Source organism: Physeter macrocephalus, chromosome 16 (assembly GCF_002837175.3).
Source record: "Physeter macrocephalus isolate SW-GA chromosome 16, ASM283717v5, whole genome shotgun sequence".
Classification (NCBI taxonomy): Eukaryota; Metazoa; Chordata; class Mammalia; order Artiodactyla; family Physeteridae; genus Physeter; species Physeter macrocephalus.
The window spans coordinates 4324278-4348748 of record NC_041229.1 but is presented as its reverse complement, the minus strand read 5'-3'; the positions used below and the strand labels follow the sequence as shown (position 1 = coordinate 4348748).

Here is a 24471-nt window from a genome sequence, read left to right as displayed (position 1 = left end):
CTGGCATGAAGATTTATTTCTTCTCCGTCTGCTTTGACTGAAATCTTGTGCAGATTTTTAGATCGTTACTATTATTTTTGCTATTTATAAACGTGAACACTTACCAGTAGCTTTTCTCCCATGAGGACCGCACTGAGCTGCCAATGCCACCTTCCGGCTTTGGATCTGCTGGTCCCTGGAGCCGGTGGGAGAGCGGGCCCTGGTGAGCGAGTGGCCGGTGCCAGGCCATCAGTGTGCGCTTGGGGAACCAGGTAAAGGGTCCTCGCCAGCATGAGGATTCTGTGGTTGACTTGGACACAGTTTTGCTTGCTAAGCATTTAGCTTTCAGCCCTGGTGAGTTTTGTACTTAATAGGAGTTGGGTGACCACAAAGGTCTTTCCTATAGCATCAAATAAAATATGCCTTTTCCTTTTTACCTTCTATAAATTAGTTTTTTGGACAACCACTGACCTTGGGGAGGATATGCGTCATTTGCGCTAGTGTGCTTAAACCAGCAGAAAATATGATATTTTCCAGGGCTTATATGTCTCCCCTCCTGGATTTTTGGACGGTACTCCCTCTATCCCTCCAGGAAGTTGGGTGGGGATGGTGGTGATCTGATTTGCCCCTGCACCCCACCCCTTGGGTTCTCCCCCTTTGGGGCTTCACTCTGTGTGCACCCCTGATGCCTGTCTGTCCTCCAGGAAGTCATCTCTTGCTCTCTTGTCTGAGCTGGTCTTGAGCCAAGTTCCAACTCGAGCTGGCCGGGGAGAAGAGGCCATGAGAGTTGCATGGCCTCTGTTTGTGGTAGGCCAGCACCTGCTTTACAACACTGTGTTTTGTATGTGCACCTGTAAATGTGTTTACTTTTACGAAAGACAGGATGGGCAGAGGCAGGCACCAGCACCCTCCCTCTTCTCTTGGCTCTGCAGTCTGTAGAGAGATGGTTATGTGTGGGGAGGTTATGTTTTCAGTTAAGCCCGAACGGATGGGAGCTCCCTGCCACTTGCTCCCGGGGGCCACCCAATCCTGTGCATCCGTGAAACCCCAACGAGGGTTGGTGTGGCTTGTCCCGCTTTGCTGCTTTACTGGCTTCACTCCCTTTGTGGCTTTGGACAGGTTACTCCCTGTCTCTCAGTCTCAGTCTCCTTATCAGTGAAAGGACTGGGTTAGGCAAGATGATCTCTAATATGCCTAAAAATGGAGCCAAGAGTAGGGTAATAAAAGGAAGTCGTCTAGTTACTGATTAAACAGCATTTCCGGGCTGAGTGGAGCCTGGTATTCACAATGCAGGGACGACCAGGGCCCTGCCTATGAGCCAGCGCCATGGCTGGCTGACAGCTTGCTCCACGGCCAGGCTGGGGTGGCCCTTGGGCTCTGCTGTCCATGCTGTTGGCCACCTTCCCCTTCCCAAGGAGTTTGTTTTCCCATATCCCAGAATACTTGCTCCCTGAGTTCTGGAAGCTGACCACAGGGAGGTAGGAAATCAGGATCAAATCTGGAGCTGCCACCCAGTGACTGTGTGATCTTGCAAGGTCACCATTTCTCCCTGCCTTTCAGTAGAACGGCAGTGAGGGCACCAGTCATGCATGATTCCAGGATTGTTGTGAGGCTTGGGTAAGAAAACAGTTGTGAAATTACCCTGTATATTGAAAATAAACATATTAAACTATTATGTTACATTTCTTCCAACACATATAAACATAGACACACAGGGACTTGAGAGTCTGCCTGCCAATGCAGGGGACACGGGTTCGAACCCTGGTCCAGGAAGATCCCATATGCCGTGGAGCAACTGAACCCTTGCACCACAACTGCTGAGCCTGTGCTCTGGAGCTCGTGAGCCACAACTGCTGAGCCCCCATGCCACAACTACTGAAGCCCGTGTGCCTAGATTAAAAAAAAAAAAAGAACAAAAAAAACCTTACACAGTCTGCTCAGAGAGTCTAGCTAATAAATAAATAAATAAAAACATTTGTAGCCTTTTTAGTAAACCTCGAGATCCGGTGATGTAAGTCCTCCAGTCTTGTTCTTTTTCAGGGCTTGTTGCATTTCTATGTGAATTTCAGAAGCACCTCATCAGTTTCTACGAACAGCCTTCTGAGGTTTTGATCAAGATTGTATTGACTCTGTAGGCAAATCTGAGGAGAACAGACATCTGAACTCTCCTGAGTCTTCCAATCCATGAACACAGGATATCGCTTGATTCATTTCAGTCTTTTAAATTTCCTCTTACCAATGTTTTGTATTTTTCAGCATACAGGTGTTTTGCACCTTTTGTCAGATTTTCCCAAAAGTATTTCATATAGTTGATGTTATTGTAAGGGTTTTTGTTCTTTTTTTTTGTTTTAATTTCCAGTTGGTAATTGTTAATGTATAGAAGTACAATAGATTTTTAGATACTGATCTTATATCCTACAACCTTGCTAAACTCACTTATTATTTCAATAGCTTTTTCGACTTACAAAGCTACAGTAATGGAGACAGGGTGGTATTAGCATACAGATAGACAAAGAGATCAATGGGATAGAATAGAGTCTGGAAATAGACCTGCGTATAAATGGACAACTGATTTTTGACAAAGATGCAAAGGCAATTCAGTAGAAAAGGGATAGTCTGCACAACAGATGATATTGGATATCCATATGTAAAGGGGAAAAAAAAAAGAAAAAAAAAGAACTTTGATCCATACCTTGCACCATTAAAAAAAAATTTTAACTCAAAATGGATTCTAGACCCAAATGAAAAAACTAAAACATCAAAACTACTGGAAGAAAACATAGGAGAAAATCCTTGTTGCCGTCTGTTATGCAAAGATTTCTTAAATACAGCCACAAAATCAGAATCCATAAAGAAAAACCTGATAAATTGGACTTCATCAAAATGAAAAACTTCTCTTCTTCAAAAGACACTGTCAAGAGAATGAAAATCCAAGGCACAGACTAGGAGAAAATCTTTGCAAAGTATATATCTGATAAAGAACTTGTAACCAGAATACAATAATAGGAAACGAAGCAAACTAATTTTAAAAACGAGGCAAAAGATTTGAAGAGATACGTCACCAAAGAAGATAAACAGATGGCAACCAAGTACCTGAAAAGATGCTCAACATCATTAGTCAGTAGGGAAAAGGAACTTAAAACCACAGTGAGATACCACTATACTTCTGTTAGAACAGATAAAATGTAAAAGACTGACCACATCCAGTGTTGGATAGGATGTGGACAACTGGATTTCTCACACACTGCTGATGGGAATATAAAATGGTACAGTCACTTTGGAAAACAGTTTGGCAGTTTCTTAAAGAGTTAAATGTACAGCTGTCATACAAACTTGCTATTCCACTCAAGGTATTTGCCCAAGAGAAATGAAAGCATATACCAGTACAAGGACTCATACAGGAATGTTTATAGCAGCTTTATTTGTAATCACCCCTACCTGGAAACAACACAAATATCCATTAACAGGTGACTAGGTAGACAAATTGTGTTATATCCATTCAATAGGCTACTACTCAACACTGGAAAGGAATGCACTGTTAATATAATAAACATAATAACACAGGTGAATCTCATATGTTGAGTAAAAGTAGTGTTGAGTAAAAGTAGTCAGACAGTAAAGAGTACATACTGTTTAATTCCATTTATATAAAGTTCTAGAAGAAGCAAACTAATCTTTACTGATGGGAAGCAGATAAGTGGTAGTTTGGGGACAGGGAAGGGAATCAGGAAGGAAAGGAGGGAAGAGCCAGGAGGAAACTGGAGGTGATGGATAGGTTCATTATCTTGATCATGGTGATAGTTTCATGGGTGTATATATATGCCAAAAATTGTACAATTTAAACATGTACAGTTTATTTTATGTCAGTTGTACCTCAGTGAAACTATTTTAAAAATTCCATAGAAGGTTTATGAGAGTAAGTTTTAAAAAAAATCCCAAAATAGAACTAAATGACAAAGAAATGTAAAATATGAGAGAGGGGGAAGAAAAGCCAGATAGGCGTGTAGAGGATGTACTCCTTTAAAAACATTTATTTTATTGTAGTAGGGTTGATTTATAATGTTGTGTTAATTTATGCTGTACAGCAAAGTGATTCAGTTACATATATATGTTCTTTTTCATATTCTTTTCCTGGTTTATTACAGAATATATTCAATATATATTGTTTATCCATCCTATATCCATTTTATATCTACTAGTTTGCATCTGCCAATTCCGAACTCCCAGTCCAACCCTCCCCTGCCCGCCCCCATCTTGGCAACCACAGGTCTGTTCTCTATGTCTGTGAGTCTGTTTCTGTTTTGGAGATAAGTTCATTTGTGTCGTATTCTAATTTTTTTTTTTTTTTTGGCCGCGCCTTGTGGCTTGCGGGATCTTAGTTCCCCAACCAGGGATTGAACCTGTGTTCTCAGCAGTGAAAGCATGGAGTCCTAACCACTGGACCACCAAGGAATTCCCATGTGTTGTATTTTAGATTCCACATATAAGTGATATCATATGGTATTTGTCTTTCTCTTTCTGACTTACTTCGCTTAGTATGATAATCTCTAGGTCCATCCATGTTGCTGCAAATGACATTAATTCTTTTTTTTTTTATGGCTGAGTAGTATTACATTGTATAAATATACCATATCTTCTTTATCCGTTCATCTGTCAGTGGACATTTAGGTTGTTTCCATGTCTTGGCTATTGTGAATAGTGCTGCTATGAACATTGGGGTGCATGTATCTTTTCAAATTATGGCTTTCTCCAGATATATGCCCAGGAGTTGGGATTGCAGGATCATATGGCAACTCTATTTTTAGTTTTTTAAGGAACCTCCATACTGTTCTCCATAGTGGCTGCACCAATTTACATTCCCACCAACAGTGTAGGAGGGTTCCCTTTTCTCCACACCCTCTCCAGGATTTATTTTTTTAAATTATTTTTAGTTTTTGCGGTACGTGGGCCTCTCACTGTTGTGGCCTCTCCCGTCGCGTAGCACAGGCACCGGACGCGCAGGCTCAGCAGCCATGGCTCACGGGCCCAGCCACTCCGCAGCATGTGGGGTCTTCCCGGACTGGGGCACGAACCCGTGTCCCCTGCATCGGCAGGTGGACTCTCAACCACTGCGCCACCAGGGAAGCCCTCCAGGATTTATTATTTGTAGACATTTTGATGATGGCCATTCTGCCTGGTGTGAGGTGATACCTCATTGTAGTTTTGATTTGCATTTCTCTAATAATTATTGATGTTGAGCATCTTTTTGTGTGCCTATTGTCCATCTGTATGTCTTCTTTGTATATTTTGGAAATTAAGCCCTTGTCAGTCACGTCATTTGCAATAGAGGATGTACTTTTAAGCTTTGGTGTTCTGAAATTTCAACATGATATCTTTTGTTATGTGTGCTTTTTCATTTATCTTTCTCACCATTCAGCAAGCTCTTTCAATCTGAAGAGACATACCTCTCTTTGGTGCTTGGAAGTATTCTTCTAGCATTTATTTATCTGATAACATCCTCTGCCAGACTCAGGAATTGGGCTCAGGTATTTATGGAAGATAGAGGTGAGACAGGGAAGGGCATTGTTAGAAACCCCCAGAGCCCCACCTCCATCCCAAACAAAACTACTCCTACCCATGAGTCCTCCATAAGGGATGGGAAATCAATTTCTCCAGACTTGAGGACAGCAGGTGCCAGAAGGCTGAAGTGAAGGGGAAAACAGTCACAGGTCTCTTCTCTCCCATGTTCTGAATGGTAGTGGCTGGGTTTAAATCACCCCACCCAGAAGATTAGAAAACTATTCTCTGCAGTAACTAAGCTATCCCATAGAAAAGGTCTACACAGCCTAGCAGTTGGGAGTGCCCAGTAAAATATCTGGCTAGCCACTGAATTGTGGCCCAAAGTGAAGCCACCTGTGGACAAGCCATGCCCACAGAGCTTCTGAACAACCTTTAGGACCTCATTCCTAAATATGAGTAAACAGCCACACATCCTCAAGCATTTGAGGAATGCCTTCAACACGGAAGAGAAAGTCAACAACAGAGAAAAGTTACTCAATAGAAATATCAGGATGAGAAGATTTTGCCTCCAAAATTCATAAAATAAGAAAGAACTCTTGGAAATGAAAGTTTTGATAGCAGAAATGAAAAATTCAATAGAAAGATTACAAAACAAGATGGATAAGTAAAGCAGAGGATCAGTATAACAGAACTTACAGAAAGAGAAAAGAGAAAATGCAGGGGAGGACATAATCTATGAAATAATACAAGAAAGTTCCCCAGACGGAAAGATATGAGTTTCCAAATTCAAAGGGCAGGTGGAGAGCTCAGTGTAGTGAAATTTAAAGACCCAATTCAAAGCATTTACTCAAGACTTTCAGAGAAAGATAACAAATCATGAATAGAAAATAATGGATTTGTACTATTATCATATTTCTCCAAAGCACAATTAGAAGCTGGAAAACATTGGAGCCTTCAAAATTCTAAGTGAAAATTATTTGAAACTTATAGTCCTATACCCAGCCAGACCATCAACAAATATGAGTGCAGAATTAAGGTCCTTCTAAACATGTAAAGTCACAAGAAATGTCCCTCTCTGGAAACTACTGAAGTATGTGTTCCACCCAAATGAAGTAAGCCAAGAGAGATGAAGACATGGAATCCAGGAAATAGGGGTTTTAACACAAGAGGGAGTTGGGAGTTCCCTGGAGGTACAGTGGTTAGGACTCGGTGCTTTCACTGCCATGGCCCGGAGTTCAGTCCCTGGTCGGGGAACTAAGATCCTGCAAGCCATGCAGTGCAGCCAAAAAGACAAAAACAAAAACAAAACAAAACAACGACAAACCATACACACAAGAGGGAGTTGAAGGAACTTCCCAGGATGATGGTGGAGGAAGTTCCAGACAGCCGCTATGGGAAAGGACAGAGTTCCCCCAGGAGGAAAATGAAATGAGAGGTTCTTTGACTTTATATGTGGAAGATTAGAAGAACATTGCAGTGCTCTTAGATTGTATGGAATGACTTGGGTATATGTTAAAAAGAAACCCAAGTGAATGTATATTCACAGCAGGAAAAACAACTCAGTTGTAGTGAGAAGGAAACAATAGTGAACAATATTTTCAGAGGCTAATAATGAAAATATACAGTATGGATATAATTTTTTTTTAAACTTTAGCCCCATAACTATTGGGAGGATGGGTGAGAGAGAAGGAAGGACATTGAAATCCACCCTATCATAATAGGAAGTCAGCTGATTATATTTTATATAGATGAATCAAGAGTTACTGGTATTGGCATATTATTTAGAAATATGGAGACAAATTCCAGAACAAGCAGCTTGGAAACATTTTAAGTGCCTCTGGGCTGTGTTTTTTATTTTTTTAAAAAAATTTATTTCTTTTTGAGATGTAATTGACAAGATGTACACCGTGTTGATTTGATACATTTCTATATTGTAATATGATTACCATGGTAGGGTTAGCTATGGGATGTATTTTTGTGTTTGATATTAGATAAAGTCACAAATATAACCAATTAGGAAACTAAAGTTAGAGAAACGAGTATCCAAATGTGGCAGGAGTGGGGAGAATCTTTCACAACAGTGAGTAAATAGGTAATGTTTGAATGTGACAAATCATGAAATGGCAGTTCAAGCACATCATTTACAGTTATGAGGTTAATACCAAAACAGCCACATCTGTAAACTTAAAAATGGCCACATCTGTGGAATTTGGGGTGGGGCTACTGCTTTTATTACACACCCTGTTGGAGTAGGTATGAGGCAGTTAACTCTAAAAGGGCCCAGCCCAGGACTTCCCTGGTGGCGCAGTGGTTAAGAATCCGCCTGCCAATGCAGGGGACACGGGTTCGAGCCCTGGTCCGGGAAGATCCCACATGCCGTGGAGCAGCTAAGCCCATGCGCCACAACTACTGAGCCTGTGCTCTAGAGCCCGCAAGCCACGACTACTGAGCCCGTGTGCCACAACTACTGAAGCCCGTGCGCCTAGAGCCCGTGCTCCGCAACAAGAGAAGCCACCGCAGTGAGAAGCCCGTGCACCGCAACGAAGAGTGGCCCCAAGCCCGCGCGCAGCAACAGAGACCCAACACAGCAAAAAATAAAATCAATAAAATTTAAAAAAACAATAATCATAAATGAATAAAAGGGCACAGCCCCTCCCCGGGTTTAGGGCAGCAGATAGAGTGTGTGCCGGAGGGCGGAAAAGTTGCCTACCTGTCATCGCGTGCTGCAGACACCTCACCTGCCCGCCCATACTCATGCCCCCCGCTTCCTGGAGACCCCCTGCCATCCTGTTTGTTGGAAGTTTTGTTTGTTTTTCATGCTCTTGGGTCTGAGCCTGGGTGTGGATTCCGGTAGAGACCTGGCCTTCTCAGCTCACCTTGGGGTCCTGGACTGGGAGACTTCAGGCTCAGAGGAGAGTGACTTGTCCTGCAGTGGCACGACAGAGCTGCCCAGTTTACTGACTTTTTACTTTTGGCCGGTTAAACATTGGTGGAGCAAGGGTTAGGGTTAGGGCATACGGCGCAGCTTGCCCGAGGCAATCCTGGCCCTGCGCTGGGCCCTCTGTCCCCACATCTGGGCATCCTCCTGCGTCAAAGATGATTCATGTAGCTGACAGCCTCAAAGACTGGGTTCAGATGGGCTGTTTGTTTCCCTTTTATTTAAACTCACAATTCTTAAGCAGCACATGCCTGGGGATGCATGGAGGGGAGGCCACTGCTCCTTCCCGGATGGACCTGACAGCGTGGAAAGGTTCTGCCCGAGCCGGGCTGGGAGGCTGCTGAGGCCGGGGGTTCTGACCGGCAGTGCCCTGATTTCCCTGTTCAGAACATGAATGGCTTTGAGGAAGGCGTGGAGTTCCTGCCGGCCAACAACACCAGGAAGGTGGAGAAGGGCAGCCCACGGCGGTGGGTGGTGCTGGGAGCCGTGCTGGCTGGCCTGGTGCTGTCCCTCATGGCGGGGCTCCTGGTGTGGCACTTCCAGTGTGAGTGGACCCTCCTCCAGGGGCCCACCCAGGGCCACCTGCTGTGAGCGGGAGGGAGGGTGCGGTTTGGGGGGAGGGAAAGGAGGGCTCCTCCCACGGGGAGGTGATGGGGCTCAGGGTCTGCTCCCCCGGGGTGGATGAGGGCAGCTGTGACAGTGGGGGGACAGGAGGGCGTGTGTCCCTTCCTCTGACCACCGTCCTTCACTGTTCTCTCACAGACCAGAACGTGCGGGTCCAGAAGGTCTTCAATGGCTACCTGAGGATCACGAACGAGAACTTTCTGGATGCCTATGAGAACTCCAGCTCCGCTGAGTTTGCAAACCTGGCCAAGAAGGTGAAGGAAGCGGTGAGTCCCATCTCTGGGCAGAGCCCAGGCCCTGCTGTTGGCTCTGGCACGCGCACCCTCACCCAGCAGAAAGGAGGCTCCCCTCTGCTCCCAGATGCCTGGGCTGGTGTGTGCTGTGGGCTCCCGGGCACCTGGGAAGGGGCCCCGGGTCCCAGGAGGGAGGGAGCAGCCTGGGTGGGGGGCCGGGGTCATGGGCGCTCTCTGGACCCCCGTCAGCCTCCTCTCCTTCCCTCAGCTGAAGCTCTTATACAGCGGGATCCCTGTTCTGGGCCCCTACTACAGGAAGTCAGCTGTGACCGCCTTCAGGTGGGTGCTGGAAGGCCGGCGGAGAGGCGCTGCTGTGGTGCAGTGTCTGGGCCCTGCGGAGTGATGAGGCCGTGAGGTCCTGCCTGGAGAGCCAAGGCCCCAGTCCTTGTCCTGACTTTATCTCCAAAGTACTTTTGCTTTTGCTAGTCTAATTGAATCTTTATGGATGCTGTGTGGCAGGTGGCATTGTCAGCCCCTTTCAAATTCAGGAAACAGGCTCAAGAAGCTGTGACTCAATGTGCCCAAGCTAGAGGTAGAACCCAGACTCCATTCCAGGTTTTTTCCCACTCCTGAGCCTGAGCTGCACTGCTCCCCCCGCAACACAGCACGTCTGGTTGGGCGTGAGGCTGTGAGAGGAAAAGGCCCAGGTCTCTGGCTCAAGGGATCAGCAGGTGGGTGGGCGTACAAGAGCCTGGGGGCCGGCCCGGCCTGGAAAAGTTCTCTTGGTAAGGCCCCTCGGGAGGCTCTTAATCCTGCTCCGTCTTCAGCGGGCACCTGGGAGGGTGTGGGCCCCGGCACCTCAGGCTCGCCCCTCTCTCCCCAGCGAGGGCAGCATCATCGCCTACTACTGGTCGGAGTTCAGCATCCCCAAGTACCTGGTGGAGGAGGCCGAGCAGGCCATGGCGCAGGAGCACGTGGTCACACTACCACCCCGAGCCCGCGCCGTGAGCTCCTTCGTGCTGACCTCAGTGGTGGCCTTCCGTGAGTGCAGGGGCGCCGGGGCGGGCATTTGTCTGGCCTGGGGCATCCCAGGGCCAGTGCCCAGGAGAGGAGACTGCCTGCTGGCTGGCACCTCCCTTTAGGGCAGTAAGGAAGCAGGAATGAGGAAATAGACATATCAGTAAATGCTTTATTCTCCCTTTTGCTCTTCAGCCACTGACCCCAGAACAGTACAGAGCACCCAGGACAGTAAGTATCCACCCTCCTCCCAAAGGAGAAGGGGGGGTATGTGGCCAGATGCCCCTTCAGTCAAGGGGGTCCCCCAAAGTCACATGGTGGTGATGGCCAAAGACAGGTGGCCTCTGTCTCTCCCGGGTCCAGAGCAGCCTGGGACACCTCAGAGGGGCCAGGCCTGGCTGCCTTTCCACCTCAGCGGGGGGTCCTGGTTGCTCCCCTCGTGGCCCTGCCCAGCTCTGCCCCATATCCTCTTGCCCCGCACAGACAGCTGCAGCTTTGCCCTGCACGCCCGTGGCAGCGAGCCGACCCGCTTCACCACGCCCGGCTTCCCCGACAGCCCCTACCCGTCTCACGCCCGCTGCCAGTGGACCCTGCGGGGGGACGCTGACTCCACACTGAGCCTCACCTTCCGCAGCTTCGACGTCGCGACCTGTGACGAACATGGCAGTGACCTGGTCACTGTGTATGACACCCTGAGCCCCGTGGAACCCCGGGCCGTGGTGCAGTGAGTGTCCTGGGCGAGTGGAAGTGGGCAGCGGGGGCCTGGCGGCTGCCCGTGGTGGGCTGGGCCTCCGGAATGACTGCAGTGGAAGCTGGAGGTTCAGGCCACTGCCAGCTTGCGGGCAGCAGAGAGCAGGCGTGGCGTGGTCCTCGGCCCGAGCTGCAAGGGAGCGTCTTGGAGGTGACTGTCAGCCTTGGCAAGGATGCTGCAGGCCCACGGGTCCCTAGATGCTGGGCACTCCTTCACCTGTCTTTTACCTGCCAGAGTGGAGGTGCCACCTGCTGTTGTATCTATCTATGTTTCTTCCTTCCTCCCTCCCTCCCTCCCTCCCTCCCTTCCTTCCCTCTTTCTCTCCACGAGACTTGTGGGATCTTAGTTCCCTGACCAGGGATTGAACCCAGGCCATGGCAGTGGATGTGCCGAATCCTAACCCCTGGACCGCCAGGAAATTCCTCCCCCTGCTGTTGTAAATGAAGGTCTCGTTGTTACTCAGTGATAGTGAGGTCAACAGTTGAAAAGATACTTTGTTACAGTTCCCGAGAGGAGGGGCCACACAGGGCCATATGGGGAAGCACCAGGGTCATCAGGAGGCAGAGGGGGCTGGAGGAAAACGTGGGCAAGAGCCTTTGTTGTAGATTCTCCAGGAAAGGCAAGGCAAGGCAAGGCAAGGCAGGGCAGGGTAGCACCTTCGGACCGGCTGGTTTGAATAACTCCAGCGGGCTCTGGGGCCTAGGGCTGTCTCCAGTTGTCTGGTACCTGGGTGATTAGGGCAGGTGGAGAGTGGCCTGGAGCAGGAGAACTCCACAGAGAAGGTGTTGGGGTGTGGGCTCTGGATTAGTTAGTCTGCATGTGAAAGTCTCGCCCTAGTCTTTACTGTCTCCAGGGATTGGCTAGCCCTGGGGGGTGGGGCTGCCTTTCCAGGTTAGCAAGCCCCAGGTATCAAAGCATCGGGGTTATAGTAAATAAAAAGGCATAGCTAGCAGGTACACACTACTCTATATAAAATAGATAAACAGGGCTTCCCTGGTGGCGCAGTGCTTGAGAGTCCACCTGCCGATGCAGGGGACGCGGGTTCGTGCCCCGGTCCGGGAAGATCCCACGTGCCGCGGAGCGGCTGGGCCCATGAGCCACGGCCGCTGAGCCTGCGCGTCCGGAGCCTGTGCTCCGCAACGGGAGAGGCCACAGCAGCGAGAGGCCCGCGTACCGCAAAAAAAAAAAAAAAAAGATAAACAAGGACCTCCTGTAGAGCACAGAGAACTATATTCAATATCTTGTAATAACCTACAGTGGAAAAAATCTGAAAGAGAATCTATCTACGTATAACTGAATCACTGCTGCACACCTGAAACATTGTAAATCAGCTGTACTTCAATTAAGAAAAGCATAGTGCACCTGCTGGGGGTGCCAAGGGGAATCGGAGGCTGCCGGTGGGGGTGGCCTGCCTTCACTCGGCTCCCCCGTCGCTCCCGACTCAGTGGACCACAGCCTTCCACTGCTGTCTGTGGAAATGAGCCGGGCAGACGTTTCACAACTAAAAAGGGGCTAAACTTCAGGCCCAAACCAGGAGGGAGCCATTTGCCGCCACAGCTTCACAGCCAGGACTTCCGTCTAAACACCCTTTTCATGTGGGGTTTCTTTCTCTTTCTGTAACTGATTGACTGTACAACAAATGAATACCTGGTCCTGGGTGGCAGAGTGGAGAACAGACAAGCATGAAAAGGACAGACGCCACTCATCGTCTTACTATCTGGAAATAATCACTGTTAAATGTGTGTTGCACATTCTTATAGAATTTTTTGCTATGTGTATGTTTGTGTATTTATTTAAAAAAAGGATTATATGGCACGCTTGGTTTTGTTATGTGCTTTGTAAAGATGACGTATGTCATGATGATCTTCCCAGGTGAGCAGTGTGTCTGTCACTGGTAATGGCTGCAGGCTGTGGCGCTGGTTAGCGCACATGACATGCTCTTTGGCCCTGAGGCCTCTGGAACCTGAGTGCTGAGTCTGAATTTCAGTCCTGCCACATTTTTTCTTTTTTTTTTTTCTTTTTCTTTTTTATTTCTGGCTGCACCGCACAGCATGGGGGATCTTAGTTCCCCAGCCAGGGATTGAACCCATGCCCCCTGCACTGGAAGCACAGAGTCTTAACCACTGGACCACCAGGGAAGTCCCCTGACACTTCCCTGGTGGTCCAGTGAAGTGGACCACCATTTTTTTTTTTTGAGGGGGGGGAAGATTTCTTTTCTCCATTTCTTTCTTTATTGACTCATTTAAATTAAAAAAAAATTTTTAACTTTATTTTAATTTTATTTTTAAATTTTATATTGGAGTATAGTTGATTTACAATGTTGTGTTAGTTTCAGGTGTACAGCAAAGTGATTCAGTTATACATATACTTATATCTATTCTTTTTCAGATTTTTTTTCCCATATAGGTTATTTCAGAGTATTGAGTAGAGTTCCCTGTGCTATACAGTAGGTCCTTGTTGATCATCTATTTCATATAGAGTAGTATGTATATGTCAATCCCAACCTCTTAATATATCCCTCCCCCCCTTCCCCCTTTGGTAGCCATAAGTTTGTTTTCTATGTATGTGAGTCTGTTTCTGTTTTGTAAATAAGTTCATTTGTATCATTTGTTTTTTAGATTCCACATATAGGTGATATCATATGATATTTGTCTTTCTCTGTCTTTCTTCACTTAGTATGATAATCTCTAGGTCGATCCATGTTGCTGCAAATGCCATTATTTCATTCCTTTTTATGGCTGAGTAATATCCCATTGTTTATATGTACCACATCTTCTTTATCCATTTATCTGTCGATGGACATTTAGGTTGCTTCCATGTCCTGGCTGTTGTCATAGTGCTACTATGAACATTGGGGTGCATATATCTTTTTGAATTATGGTTTTCTCCGGATATATGCCCAGGAGTGGGATTGCTGGATCATATGGCAGCTCTATTTTTCGTTTTTTGAGGAGCCTCCATACTGTTCTCCATAGAGGCTGCACCAGTTTACATTCCCACCAACAGTGTAGGACGATTCCCTTTTCTCCACACCCTCTCCAGCATTTCTTGTTTGTAGACTTTTTGACGATGGCCATTCTGACCAGTGTGAGGTGATACCTCACTGTAGTTTTGATTTACATTTCTCTAATAATTATCGATGTTGAGCATCCTTTCATATGCTTTTTGGCGATCTGTATGTCTTCTCTGGAGAAATGTCTGTTTAGATCTTCTGCCTATTTTTTGATTGGGTTCTTTGGTTTTTTTGATATTGAGCTGCATGAGCTGTTTGTATTTTTTTTTTTTTTTTTTTTTTTTTTTGTGGTACGCGGGCCTCCCTCTGCTGCGGCCTCTCCCGTTGCAGAGCACAGGCTCCGGACGCGCAGGCTCAGCGGCCATGGCTCACGAGCCCAGCCGCTCCGCGGCATGTGGGATCTTCCCAGACCGGGGCGCGAACCCGGTTCCCCTGCATCGGCAGGCGGACGCGCAACCACTGAGCCACCAGGGAGGCCCGAGCTGTTTGTATTTATATATGTTGGAGATTAGTTGCTTGTTGGTCGCATTGTTTGCAAATATTTTCTCCCATTCTATGGGTTGTCTTTTCGTTTAGTCCTGCCACTTATTAACTGTGCAATCTTGGGTAAGTTACTTCACCTGTTTTTGCCTCTGTTTCCTTATCTGTAGAATGGGGATAATAGTATTTAATGGTTGTGGTGACGAATACCTGAGTTAATGGATGCAGAAGCATTAAGGACAGTGCCTGGCGTGTTCCTACTAAGTGTTGGTAGTTGATGCTGTTACTACTGCTGTTGTTGCTATTATTTGGTCCATAGTGTGTTTAATGAGTCCTCTATTGTTAGGCATTCAGTGTTTCTGAGTTCTTGCTGTTATAAACAGAGACAGTCTTTTGAGGAGATCCTTACTCAGGTGGCTGGCTGCCTGTGTGGGGAGGGCTTTTGGACCCCACCCTGGGCCCCTCTGCTGGGTTCTGTGCTCTCATAACGCCCGCCCTTCTGCCCCGCAGGCTGTGTGGCACATACCCTCCCTCCTACAACCTGACCTTCCTCTCCTCCCAGAACGTCCTGCTCGTCACGCTGGTGACCAACACCGAGCGCCGACACCCCGGCTTCGAGGCCATGGTCTTCCAGCTGCCTCGGATGAGCAGTAAGGGGCAGCCCAGGAGGGGACAAGCCTCAGGACCACGTTTGATGCTCAGGCTCTCCTGGTTGTGGAGTGTCTGGTGCCCAGGCAGGAGCTCCTCGGGGCTCTCGGCCTGCCTGGCTCCTTGGTCCTCACGCCTTCCCCCGTCCCCTTGCTTTCAGGCTGTGGAGGCTACTTGCATGCAGCCCAGGGGACATTTAGCAGCCCCTACTATCCAGGCCACTACCCGCCCAACATCAACTGCACCTGGAATATCGAGGTAGAAGCTGTGATGGGGGGGTGGAGGCGGCTAGAGAAGGGGGGGGGGGACAAGGGACAGGGAGGGGGAGGGAGGGGGAGGGATGCTCCAGGGCGGCAGGAGAGAGCACGATGAGTGCCTCCGGCCTCCCCTACGGTGCAAGTATGGAGGCCGCGGGCGGGGCAGGTTCGGGCAGCATCCAGCAGACCCGGGCTCACACCCGCCTGCCTCCTGGCCGGCGCCTGACGTGACCTGGGCCCGGGACTTCCCTCTTGGGCCATGGCTCGCTCTGGGCAACGTGAGAGCAGGGGCGCCGGCCTCTTAGAGGAGCTGTTGGGACGAGGCCAAAGGCTGAGTGACACTCAGAGGACGCGCTTGCTGGACGGCAGGAGACAGGCGTCTTGCCGACGGGGCCCCTCACGCCGTCCAGTCGATGATGGGGGAGGACCTTCCAGCCTTCTTTAGTAACGTAATAGTGTGTCTCGCTGTTTACAAGTCTGGAAGGTCTTCCAAGCGTGGAGCCCGGATCCCTCCTGCCACGTCCTTACTGCCCCCGTGGGCCGGAGGGAAGAACCTGGCAGCCGTGCTCACGCCGTGGTCCTGGCCCCGTGGCCGCCACGGGCCACCCTGGACTTAGGAAGGAGTGAAGCCGCGCAGAGGATGAGCGGCATCTCTCTCCCCAGGTGCCCGACAACCAAAGCGTGAAGGTGCACTTCAAAGCCTTCCTCTTGCTGGAGCCCAACGTCCCCCTGGGCTCCTGCTCCAAGGACTATGTAGAGATCAACGGGGAGAGGTGAGTGTCGGGGGAGGGGGAGGGGGAGGGGGGGTGCCCCAGCCCCGGGGCGGGTCCTCTTCCTCCCGCTGAGCTCCCTGCCGCCCCCAGGTACTGTGGAGAGAGGCCCCAGTTTGTCGTCAGCAGCAGGAGCTCCAAGATCACTGTCCACTTCCACTCGGACCAGTCCTACACGGACACCGGGTTCCTGGCCGAGTACCTGTCCTACGACGCCAGTGACCGTGAGTGACGCGCTAAGGGGCGGAGCCTGGCCGGGGGGTGGACCTGCGATGCTCTCTCTAGTCTGCATCTTATTAGCACTGTGCTGTCCTGACTCTAGGCCACCGGAGCCGGTAGGATGCATTATCGGTTGCTCTAGTAGCTTTCTGAGGGAAAAAAAAAGGCTACCTTAGATGCACTTATGAAAAGAGGCCGACAGTGAATGCCAGCACACACCACGTCCTTTGGTCCCTGGGTGCGGCATCTCAGGCTGAGGACCCCCGAGTTCCTTTGGTCTATTGTCCCTTTGGTTCTGCATCACTTTGAGAATCTGTGCTTGTCTCTGTGGCCTTTTAGCACCTATAGGATTAATAGCATGCTTTTGAGACACATTAGAACATACTGGGGCATGAATCATCACACTGACTACTCCTAGCTTTGAAAATTCTGTGATCTCTACGGAAGAGGTCTGGTAGTTTCCATGACCTTTAATTTCACTCTCTGCAGTGAATACCAGTTCTTCCACGTCCATGGTGATTTTTTTGTTTCAACCTTGCATCATAGAATAACCTTTTGGAAGTCACTTTTACTGCACACAAACGTCCAAATTTAAGTTCAAATTTAACTACACGACTCACCGCCAGAAGTGTAATAAGATGAACAAACCGCTTTGATAAGTGACTAAGCTACCTGTGCAGAGAAAGCGACAACGGCCTCCTCTCCATTTTGTCATCTGCCTGATGACATCAGTTGTCAGACACATTCTGATTTCAGAAACATCGAAATGTGGAAAATATCTTAGAATTAAGGAAAGCCGGTGATGCCGTGTGACACTAGGGTAGGACACGTACATCAACCGTCTGCAGAGCTGCAGCTGCTCCGAGCTGCTGACGGGGAGCCTGGCGCCCGGGGACGTGGCTGACCAAGGACACGGGGCAGTAGAAGTGCATGCGCACCCGCCAGCCTCTCTCCACTCTGCCCGGGGCTTCCCGGAGTTTGGTCATAGGGGGTGGGAGGGACCTCGACTGGCCCTCCCCCGCTAGCTGTAGGAACCCCCTTGTCACAGCTCAGCGGGCCTGGAGACCCCCAGCTGCAGCCTCGCTCCTCTGTGCTGGAGGCGGGGCTGGGGGTCGTGGACTTCAGGCCTGCCCTCTCTCCCCACAGCGTGCCCGGGCAGGTTCATGTGTAACACCGGGCGGTGTATCCAGGAGGAGCTGCGCTGTGATGGCTGGGCTGACTGCACCGACCACAGCGACGAGCTCCACTGCCGTGAGTCGGGGCTGCCAGACCCGGGCATCCTCTGCCCTTGCTGTGCCCGGCTTCTGCCACCGACCCCACGGCGGGACGGCCCGGGGTGGGGGGACGTTGTTCCCGGCCCGGGGCCGACGATAGGCCGCCCTTCTTCGGGCTCCTGGGGGCCCCCTTTGGAGCAGGCGGCGCTGAGTCAGCTTCCACAGCCAGGCGGGATGTGGTCCCCAGGAGCGCGGTGCCCCAGCTCCCGGGAAGAGCGGGTGCGGAGCGAGCCTCATGTCTAACTGCGGCCCCTCACCCCTCCAGAATGCAACGCCACCTACCAGTTCACGTGCACGGACAAGCTCTGCAAGCCCCTCTTCTGGGTCTGTGACTCCGTGAAGGACTGCGAGGACGGCAGTGACGAGCAGGGCTGCAGTGAGTGGGGCGGAGGGTGGCGGCTGGGCTCCCCGCGGCCCTCTGCTGACCCGCCAGCCCCTGCTGAGTCCTCGTGCTTCCCCAGGCTGCCCGCCTGAGACCTTCAGGTGTAACAACGGGAAGTGCCTCCCGCAGAGCCAGCGGTGTGACAGGAAGGACAACTGCGGGGACGGGTCCGATGAGGCCACGTGCGACCACGGTGAGGCCAGGCCCCTTCCCTTCCCTTGGACGCTTGCCTGCCACACTCACGTGCAGCGGGTCCAGAGTTCAATGCGCACAGACCGCCCTGCACACTGAGTGTGAGAGAAAGGGTGTCAGCTGGGCGCGGGTGTGGATGAGGGGCAGGCCCGAGAGGCGTGTGAGGGGGATGGACCATCATCAGCTTGGGTGCAGGAGAGAGATTGATTCCACGCCCCCCTCTGCATCCTCCTCCGCGAGCAGTGAGCATTGTCACCTGCACCAGACACACCTACCGCTGCCTCGACGGGCTGTGTGTGAGCAAGGGCACCCCCGAGTGTGACGGGAAGAAAGACTGTGTCGATGGCTCCGATGAGAAGGACTGTGGTGAGCAGGGCTGCCGCATACAGTTGTGCAGGTTGTTCACTGTGCAAGGCGCATACGGAGGTGGGCCTCATGCCAGCGCTCCACTCACCCGGCTCTGCCCTGGTGAGAGGGTGTGTCTGCCTGGAGGAAAGGATAACTTTGCTGATGGGCACCCAGGCACTGCCTCACAGGCAGTTCTGGTCCTGGAGGCAAGGCCCAGGGCAGCTAGTATGTCAGGGCCTCTGTGGCAGGGCTGGTGCCCTGGCCGCTGTGCTGGGCTGACCCCTGCTCTGTAGACCTGGCCACAGGGGCAAGTCCTGGCTTGCCTGTGCTGCCTGGAGGGGAGAGAGCACAGCTCCTGGAGGCCTCGGCAGGGTTTTGTCCCCACCCCGCCCATACTTTAATTTGCAGCCTCTTGTGTACTTCAGAAGCGCTGGCCACAGGTTACATGTGAGCAGCACTGCAGCTGTTCTGTGACTTCACGTCACCCATTGCTCTTCCCTCTGAGAGCTGTGTCCTTCAGCATGCAACAAGAAAATCTGGGCAAATGACACCCAAATTAAATCTAAGCAAACCAGCAGATGTGTGAAGGCCCCTGTGCAGGAGCGGGGAGGTGGGGAGTGAGGATTTTGAATTTGCGGGCAGGGAGAGGGGCCAGGTGGCTGCCCCGGCTGCGGCTCCGCTGGCGGGGCTGGTGCCCCACTGTGACTCTCGTCTCTGCCCCTCCCAGACTGTGGGCTGCGGTCGTTCACCAGGCAGTCTCGGGTTGTCGGGGGTGAGAACGCGGACGAAGGTGAGTGGCCCTGGCAGGTGAGCCTCCACGCCCTGGGCCAGGGCCACGTGTGTGGGGCTTCCCTCATCTCCCCCAGCTGGATGGTGTCCGCCGCCCACTGCTTCGTCGACCACAGAGGATTCAGGTGCGCCACGGGCCAGAGCGGGGAGGCCTCGCGCCGGCCCTAAGTGGGGCGCCCCTCCGTGTTTCCTGGGGTGGAAAGGCCCTGTGTCTGTGAGTCGTGCCCAGGTAACGCAGGGCCGGGACTGGAGAGGTGGCAGACCCCCCCCCCCCCAGGATGGGGCTTAATAAGAGCAGGAATAAAAATGAGTGTTTACTGGGTGCCCCTCTTGTCCAGCGGGATCTCAGTGCCTCTCCTAACAGCCCAGGCAGACGGGTCTGAACACGTCCCCGTTTTACAGAAACGGAGGATCAGAGAGATAAGGACATTTGCCTGAGGTGGTACAGTTTCTAAGTGGCAGAGCCAGACTGGGGCCCACGTGTGTGGATTCCAGAGCCGCTGCGGTCAGCCTCTGCGGTGGAGACCCCTCGGGACCCGCTCACTCACCGCCCAGCCCTGGCTTGCCAGGCCACCGTGGGCGAGTTACTCAGCTTCCTAGGCCTCAGGCTCCTGGGCGCTGATGGTGACGCTGTGATTTTTACGCTGAGAGGTGTGAGAAGGGAGTGCGGGGACGCACCTGAAGTGCTAAACCTGTGCCTGGCGCACAGTAGGTGCTCAGCCCGTCGTAGCCTCAGGTCCACGGCAGACCCGAGCCCGGTGAAGTAAGCCTCAGTAGTCTTACTTCTGCCCATTAATGCCCTCAACAGCCATTGTTACCATTGGCACCGGGAGAGAAAGCTGAATTAGACTTGGTCCCTGCACTTCCAGACATCCCAGGGTAGGGGGACAAGTTGCGACACACACGTGCACGTACACGTAGTAAGGGCTGTGCCAGAGCTGGGGGGAGGCTGCCGACGGCCCAGTGTGTGGGTTAGAGCTCCCCTGAGGGCTTGGGAGGGTGGCTGCTAGGAGTGCCTTTATGGGCAGGGTGTCTGGTCTGCTGTTGAAACGTGAGGGTGTTTGTCACTGGACCAGGTGACTTAGACCTTCCAGACAAAGGGAGGGTTGTGAGCAGGGACAGGCAGGGGTGAAGTGTGCCAGGACCTGGAGTGTAGGTACTTTGGACACATTTCTGAGTCAGCAAGCGATCCCAGGGTGTTACCGAGAGGTGGCATCTCGTGGTCAAGAGCATGGGCTGCTGGGTTCAGACAGTGGCCCAAGACCCCCTTGACTGGCTGTTTGGGGGATAAGATGACATAGCACGTCGTTCCCCAGAAGAGTGCTTGGCTTGGTCAGCTGTGTCGACCTCTGCCTTTTGCCTTAGGTCTTGACGGAATGGCCGGGGTTTATCTGCAGGTGTTTCTTTGCCACCATCTAACCCATCGCTGCTGAGTTGCCTCTTAACGCTTGAGCCTTCACCATTCTTTCTGTGTTTGCTGTCCAGATGATGTGCTTGTGACGATGCAGCACAGGGATGTCACCAGTCGGCTTGACATGACTAGCTTTGGGGCTTTTTTTCTCCAGGAGGTCCTTCATGACCTTGTGGAGTTTTCACACTTTGTCTTCTCTTTTCCTGCTTCTTTCTCTCTTCTTTGTCTTCTGGAAGTTCCAGGCCCTCTCTGGTGACTGACGCTGAAGTCTTCTCAGATTCCTTCTGCTGTCGGACACAGTACTCATCGGCGGCTCGAGCGCACGGATCACTCCTAAGCTGTGCTTCCCTAGACGTTCACGTACCCCTTTCTGAGCCATTTCCGAGTTAGGCGCAGCCATCGTAGCACGTCTTCCCCAAGGATGGCAGGCGGCGTCTCCCAAGAATGGGGAAACCCTCCCATGTAACCACCATACGGTTATCACATCCGGAAATGATCGTACTGACGTAGCACCGTTAGCTGGCATGTGGTCCGCATTTCAGATTCCTCCAGTGCTCCCAGTATTCATAGGTTTTTTAAAAATGTAGGATCCAGTCAAGGGATATGCTTTGTTTTAGTCATTAGTTTTGACTCGTCTCTTTAAAATGTAGAACAGTCTCTCCCAGCCTTTTGATTTTTGTTCTTTTATGGCAGTATGTTTTTGAAAAGTCCAGGATGTTATTTTGCAGAATGTCTCTCGATCTGGGTGTTCCTGGTTGTTGTTTCATGATTAGAGTTAGGTTAAATTTTTTTTTTTCTGGTCAGGAAACACTGCATAGGTGATGTGTCCTCAGGAAGTACATAATACCCCATCAGTGGTGACGATTTGGAGAAAAGTCTGATTACTTGGTTAAGGTGGTCTGCCAGTACTTATAATTATAACCTTTATAAAGGTACTTCCCCCGTTGGTTATGAATCTTGGGTGATGCTTTGAATCAGTGTGTATATCTTTTTTTAAAAAAAAAATATTTATTTATGTATTTATTTGGCTGCACCAGGTCTTAGTTGCGGCACGCAGGATCTTCCTTGCCGCGTGCAGGATCTTTAGTTGCGGCATGTGGCATCTTTTTTTTTTAGTTGCCGCACGTGGGATCTAGTTCCCTGACCAGGGATCGAACCCGGGCCCCCTGCATTGGGAGCGCAGAGTCTTAACCACTGGACCAGGAGGGAAGTCCCAGTGTGGATATCTTGTTACCCAGTGGTTTTTAATCTGTTGATGATTCTTGCATGTATCGGTTATTGCTGTGGTAGGTGTGAAATATGACTGTGTCATTTCTTCTGTATTTATTAGCTGGTGTTTTTCTGTAAAGCATAGCTTTCCTTCTCTTCTTATAAATTATTTTGAGATTATTTTTTAGCTTCAGGATAGATTCTCCTCCGCGCCTTATATTGTTCATCATGTATAGCAGTTTAACCCCATAGTTTACTTTGGTGTCCAGATGAGCCAGATTTTGACTAGTGAAAGCCTTGTCCTACTGGCACCGTCCTTGTGCAAGCTCTCACTCACTTCTGGTAAAACAAAATATTCCGGGTTCACTCTATGTGCTACTTGCTCCAGACCTGAAATCAACCATTTCTCCAAGGAGCCTTGGTTCCTTTCCATGGGGAAGGATAGTTAGAAGCCAAGTTCTGGCTGCTGTTGGGGATGCCATTGCTCTGAGGCCATCTTTCTGAACAGCCGTGAGCTTTTCCTGCTCTGATGGCATGTCAGCAGCATGGGGTTCTTCTCTCCTCCGCCTCTGCCTGTTGGTGTCTCCCTTTTCCCACGTGGGAAACTGGGTCCCAGCAACACCAGGGTCTTGTCTTGTTACTGGTTCAGTCATCCAATACACAATAGCCAGAATTGCTGCACCATCCCGCTACCGACGACAAACCTGGTGAAGTTCCATCTACTTTTCAGCTTCTCTGGTACTTAAAATATGTACTGCTGTGTTAGAGAAGTATTTGTATTGATGTGTTCCTTCCATGGAAGGGTATATTAATGAGAAGGGAAATCTTTTTGGTAATGAGATAAGCGAGGGCAGCTGAGCATCGTCCTGGGGTGGGCGCGGGCTCGGGTCGAAGGCGCCGGCTAAGGCCTCCCTCTCCACCCATCCTCCGGCCGCCGGCAGGTACTCTGACCACAGCATGTGGACCGCCTTCCTGGGCCTGCACGACCAGAGCAAGCGCAGCGCCCCCGGGGTGCAGGAGCGCCGGCTGCAGCGAGTCATCTCCCACCCCTTCTTCAACGACTTCACCTTTGACTACGACATCGCGCTGCTGCAGCTGGAGCAGCCAGCCGAGTACAGCGCCACCGTGCGGCCCATCTGCCTGCCGGACGCCACGCACGCCTTCCCCACCGGCAAGGCCATCTGGGTCACCGGCTGGGGCCACACGCAGGAGGGAGGTGAGCGGGGGTGGGGGTGAAGCTGGGCTGAGGGGCTGACAGCTCTGCCCGCAGCCCAACCGCTGTGGGATGGGGGGGCCTCGTGGCCGTCCTCCTGTCCCTCCCTTTCTCACACGCCTTCCCAGGGTGGGTATCGGATTCCTCACCCGACAGATGGGCAGCGTGGCCTGATCACTCTGCCCGGCTGCACAGCATCCCATCCTGGAGACGTGCCCTCAGGTTTTAGCCACGTGTGGGCCGCAGGCATCCGCGCTATTTCGGGGATTCCGCTGGTCGGGTTCCCCTCGCCCCCGCGCTGACCGCCGGCCGCCCCTCCCACCCTGTCCCCCACTTCCGCTGCCTCCCAGGCACGGGGGCGCTGATCCTGCAGAAGGGCGAGATCCGCGTCATCAACCAGACCACGTGCGAGCGCCTGCTGCCGCAGCAGATCACCGCGCGCATGCTGTGCGTGGGCTACCTCAGCGGCGGCGTGGACGCCTGCCAGGTGCGCCGGCAGGGTGGCCGGCGGGGCTGGGGGCGGCGCGTGGGGGCGGGGCTCGGTGCCAAGGCCTGGTCTCCCCGCAGGGCGATTCCGGGGGCCCGCTGTCCAGCCCAGAGGCCGATGGGCGGATGTTCCAGGCCGGCGTGGTGAGCTGGGGCGACGGCTGCGCGCAGAGGGACAAGCCAGGCGTGTACACGAGGCTCTCCGTGTTTCGGGACTGGATTAAACAGCAGACCGGGGTGTAGAGGCGAGGTGCCACCCCAGGTGCGCACGTGCAGGCTGAGGACGGGATTGCTGCCCGGACCCCCGGCTCGGCCCCCCGGAACCCAGACTGGGACCTGATCCCCGAGCCTCTGCAGATGGAGACTCGCCCGCAGGCCTCTCACCCATCCCACACCCCCAGCTTCCCAAGCGCGGTCGGGGAGGGGAGGGGAGGAAGCCTCGCAGTGCCAGACCGGAGGTTTGAAGACACAGCCTCTCGGCCCTGGTGCCACGCTGGGCTGGAGGCTCTTTTCCTCGGATACAGGGAAGGCCAGCTTCGTCTGCCTCGGATACAGGACCAGCTCTCGTTTGGACTTTGGGGCCCCTTGGGCGGGGCTGGTGGGGCACCACGGGCTCCCAGGGTCGCCCGCTTCAGGAAATCCAGGCCTGAGGGACCTGGAAGTCAGCCGGGTCCAAGGTTCGAATGTTTTGCCGGCTCCCAGGGTGGGGTTCAGTGTGTATATTTGTGTGTATGAGTAA

At 51.6% G+C, this 24471-nt stretch overlaps 1 protein-coding gene across 4 annotated transcripts; it reads left to right on the top strand.

Annotated features, from left to right (window-relative positions):
- The first annotated feature begins 7941 nt into the window (after positions 1-7941).
- On the top strand, positions 7942-24467 carry ST14 (ST14 transmembrane serine protease matriptase). 4 transcript variants are annotated; one of them, XR_008619600.1, is made up of 18 exons: positions 7942-8960; positions 9179-9306; positions 9542-9612; positions 10157-10314; positions 10486-10521; positions 10774-11014; positions 15045-15184; positions 15343-15440; positions 16103-16212; positions 16303-16433; positions 17575-17679; positions 17968-18078; positions 18164-18277; positions 18520-18642; positions 19352-19414; positions 22975-23249; positions 23597-23733; positions 23814-23825. XR_008619600.1 is itself a non-coding variant. In XM_028501366.2 (18 exons), exons 1-18 carry the CDS (start codon positions 8807-8809, stop codon positions 23973-23975), a joined length of 2481 nt encoding a protein of 826 aa, XP_028357167.1. In that variant the 5' UTR covers positions 7942-8806; the 3' UTR covers positions 23976-24467. The 4 variants fall into 4 exon arrangements, 3 of the variants coding, with proteins under 3 accessions (XP_028357167.1, XP_028357169.1, XP_028357168.1); XM_028501366.2 differs by having other exon boundaries at positions 19352-19538; positions 23814-24467; XM_028501368.2 differs by lacking the exon at positions 23814-23825 and having other exon boundaries at positions 23375-23667.
- The last annotated feature ends 4 nt before the right edge of the window (positions 24468-24471 follow it).

Bases quoted from the DNA above. Each gene is read 5' to 3' on its own strand.
- ST14 (XM_028501366.2), top strand. From the start codon at position 8,807: ATGAATGGCTTTGAGGAAGGCGTGGAGTTCCTGCCGGCCAACAACACC. The intron at 10,315-10,485 runs GTGAGTGCAGGG...TTTGCTCTTCAG, and splicing joins GACCTCAGTGGTGGCCTTCC to CCACTGACCCCAGAACAGTA. The intron at 19,539-22,974 runs GTGCGCCACGGG...GGCCGCCGGCAG, and splicing joins GTCGACCACAGAGGATTCAG to GTACTCTGACCACAGCATGT.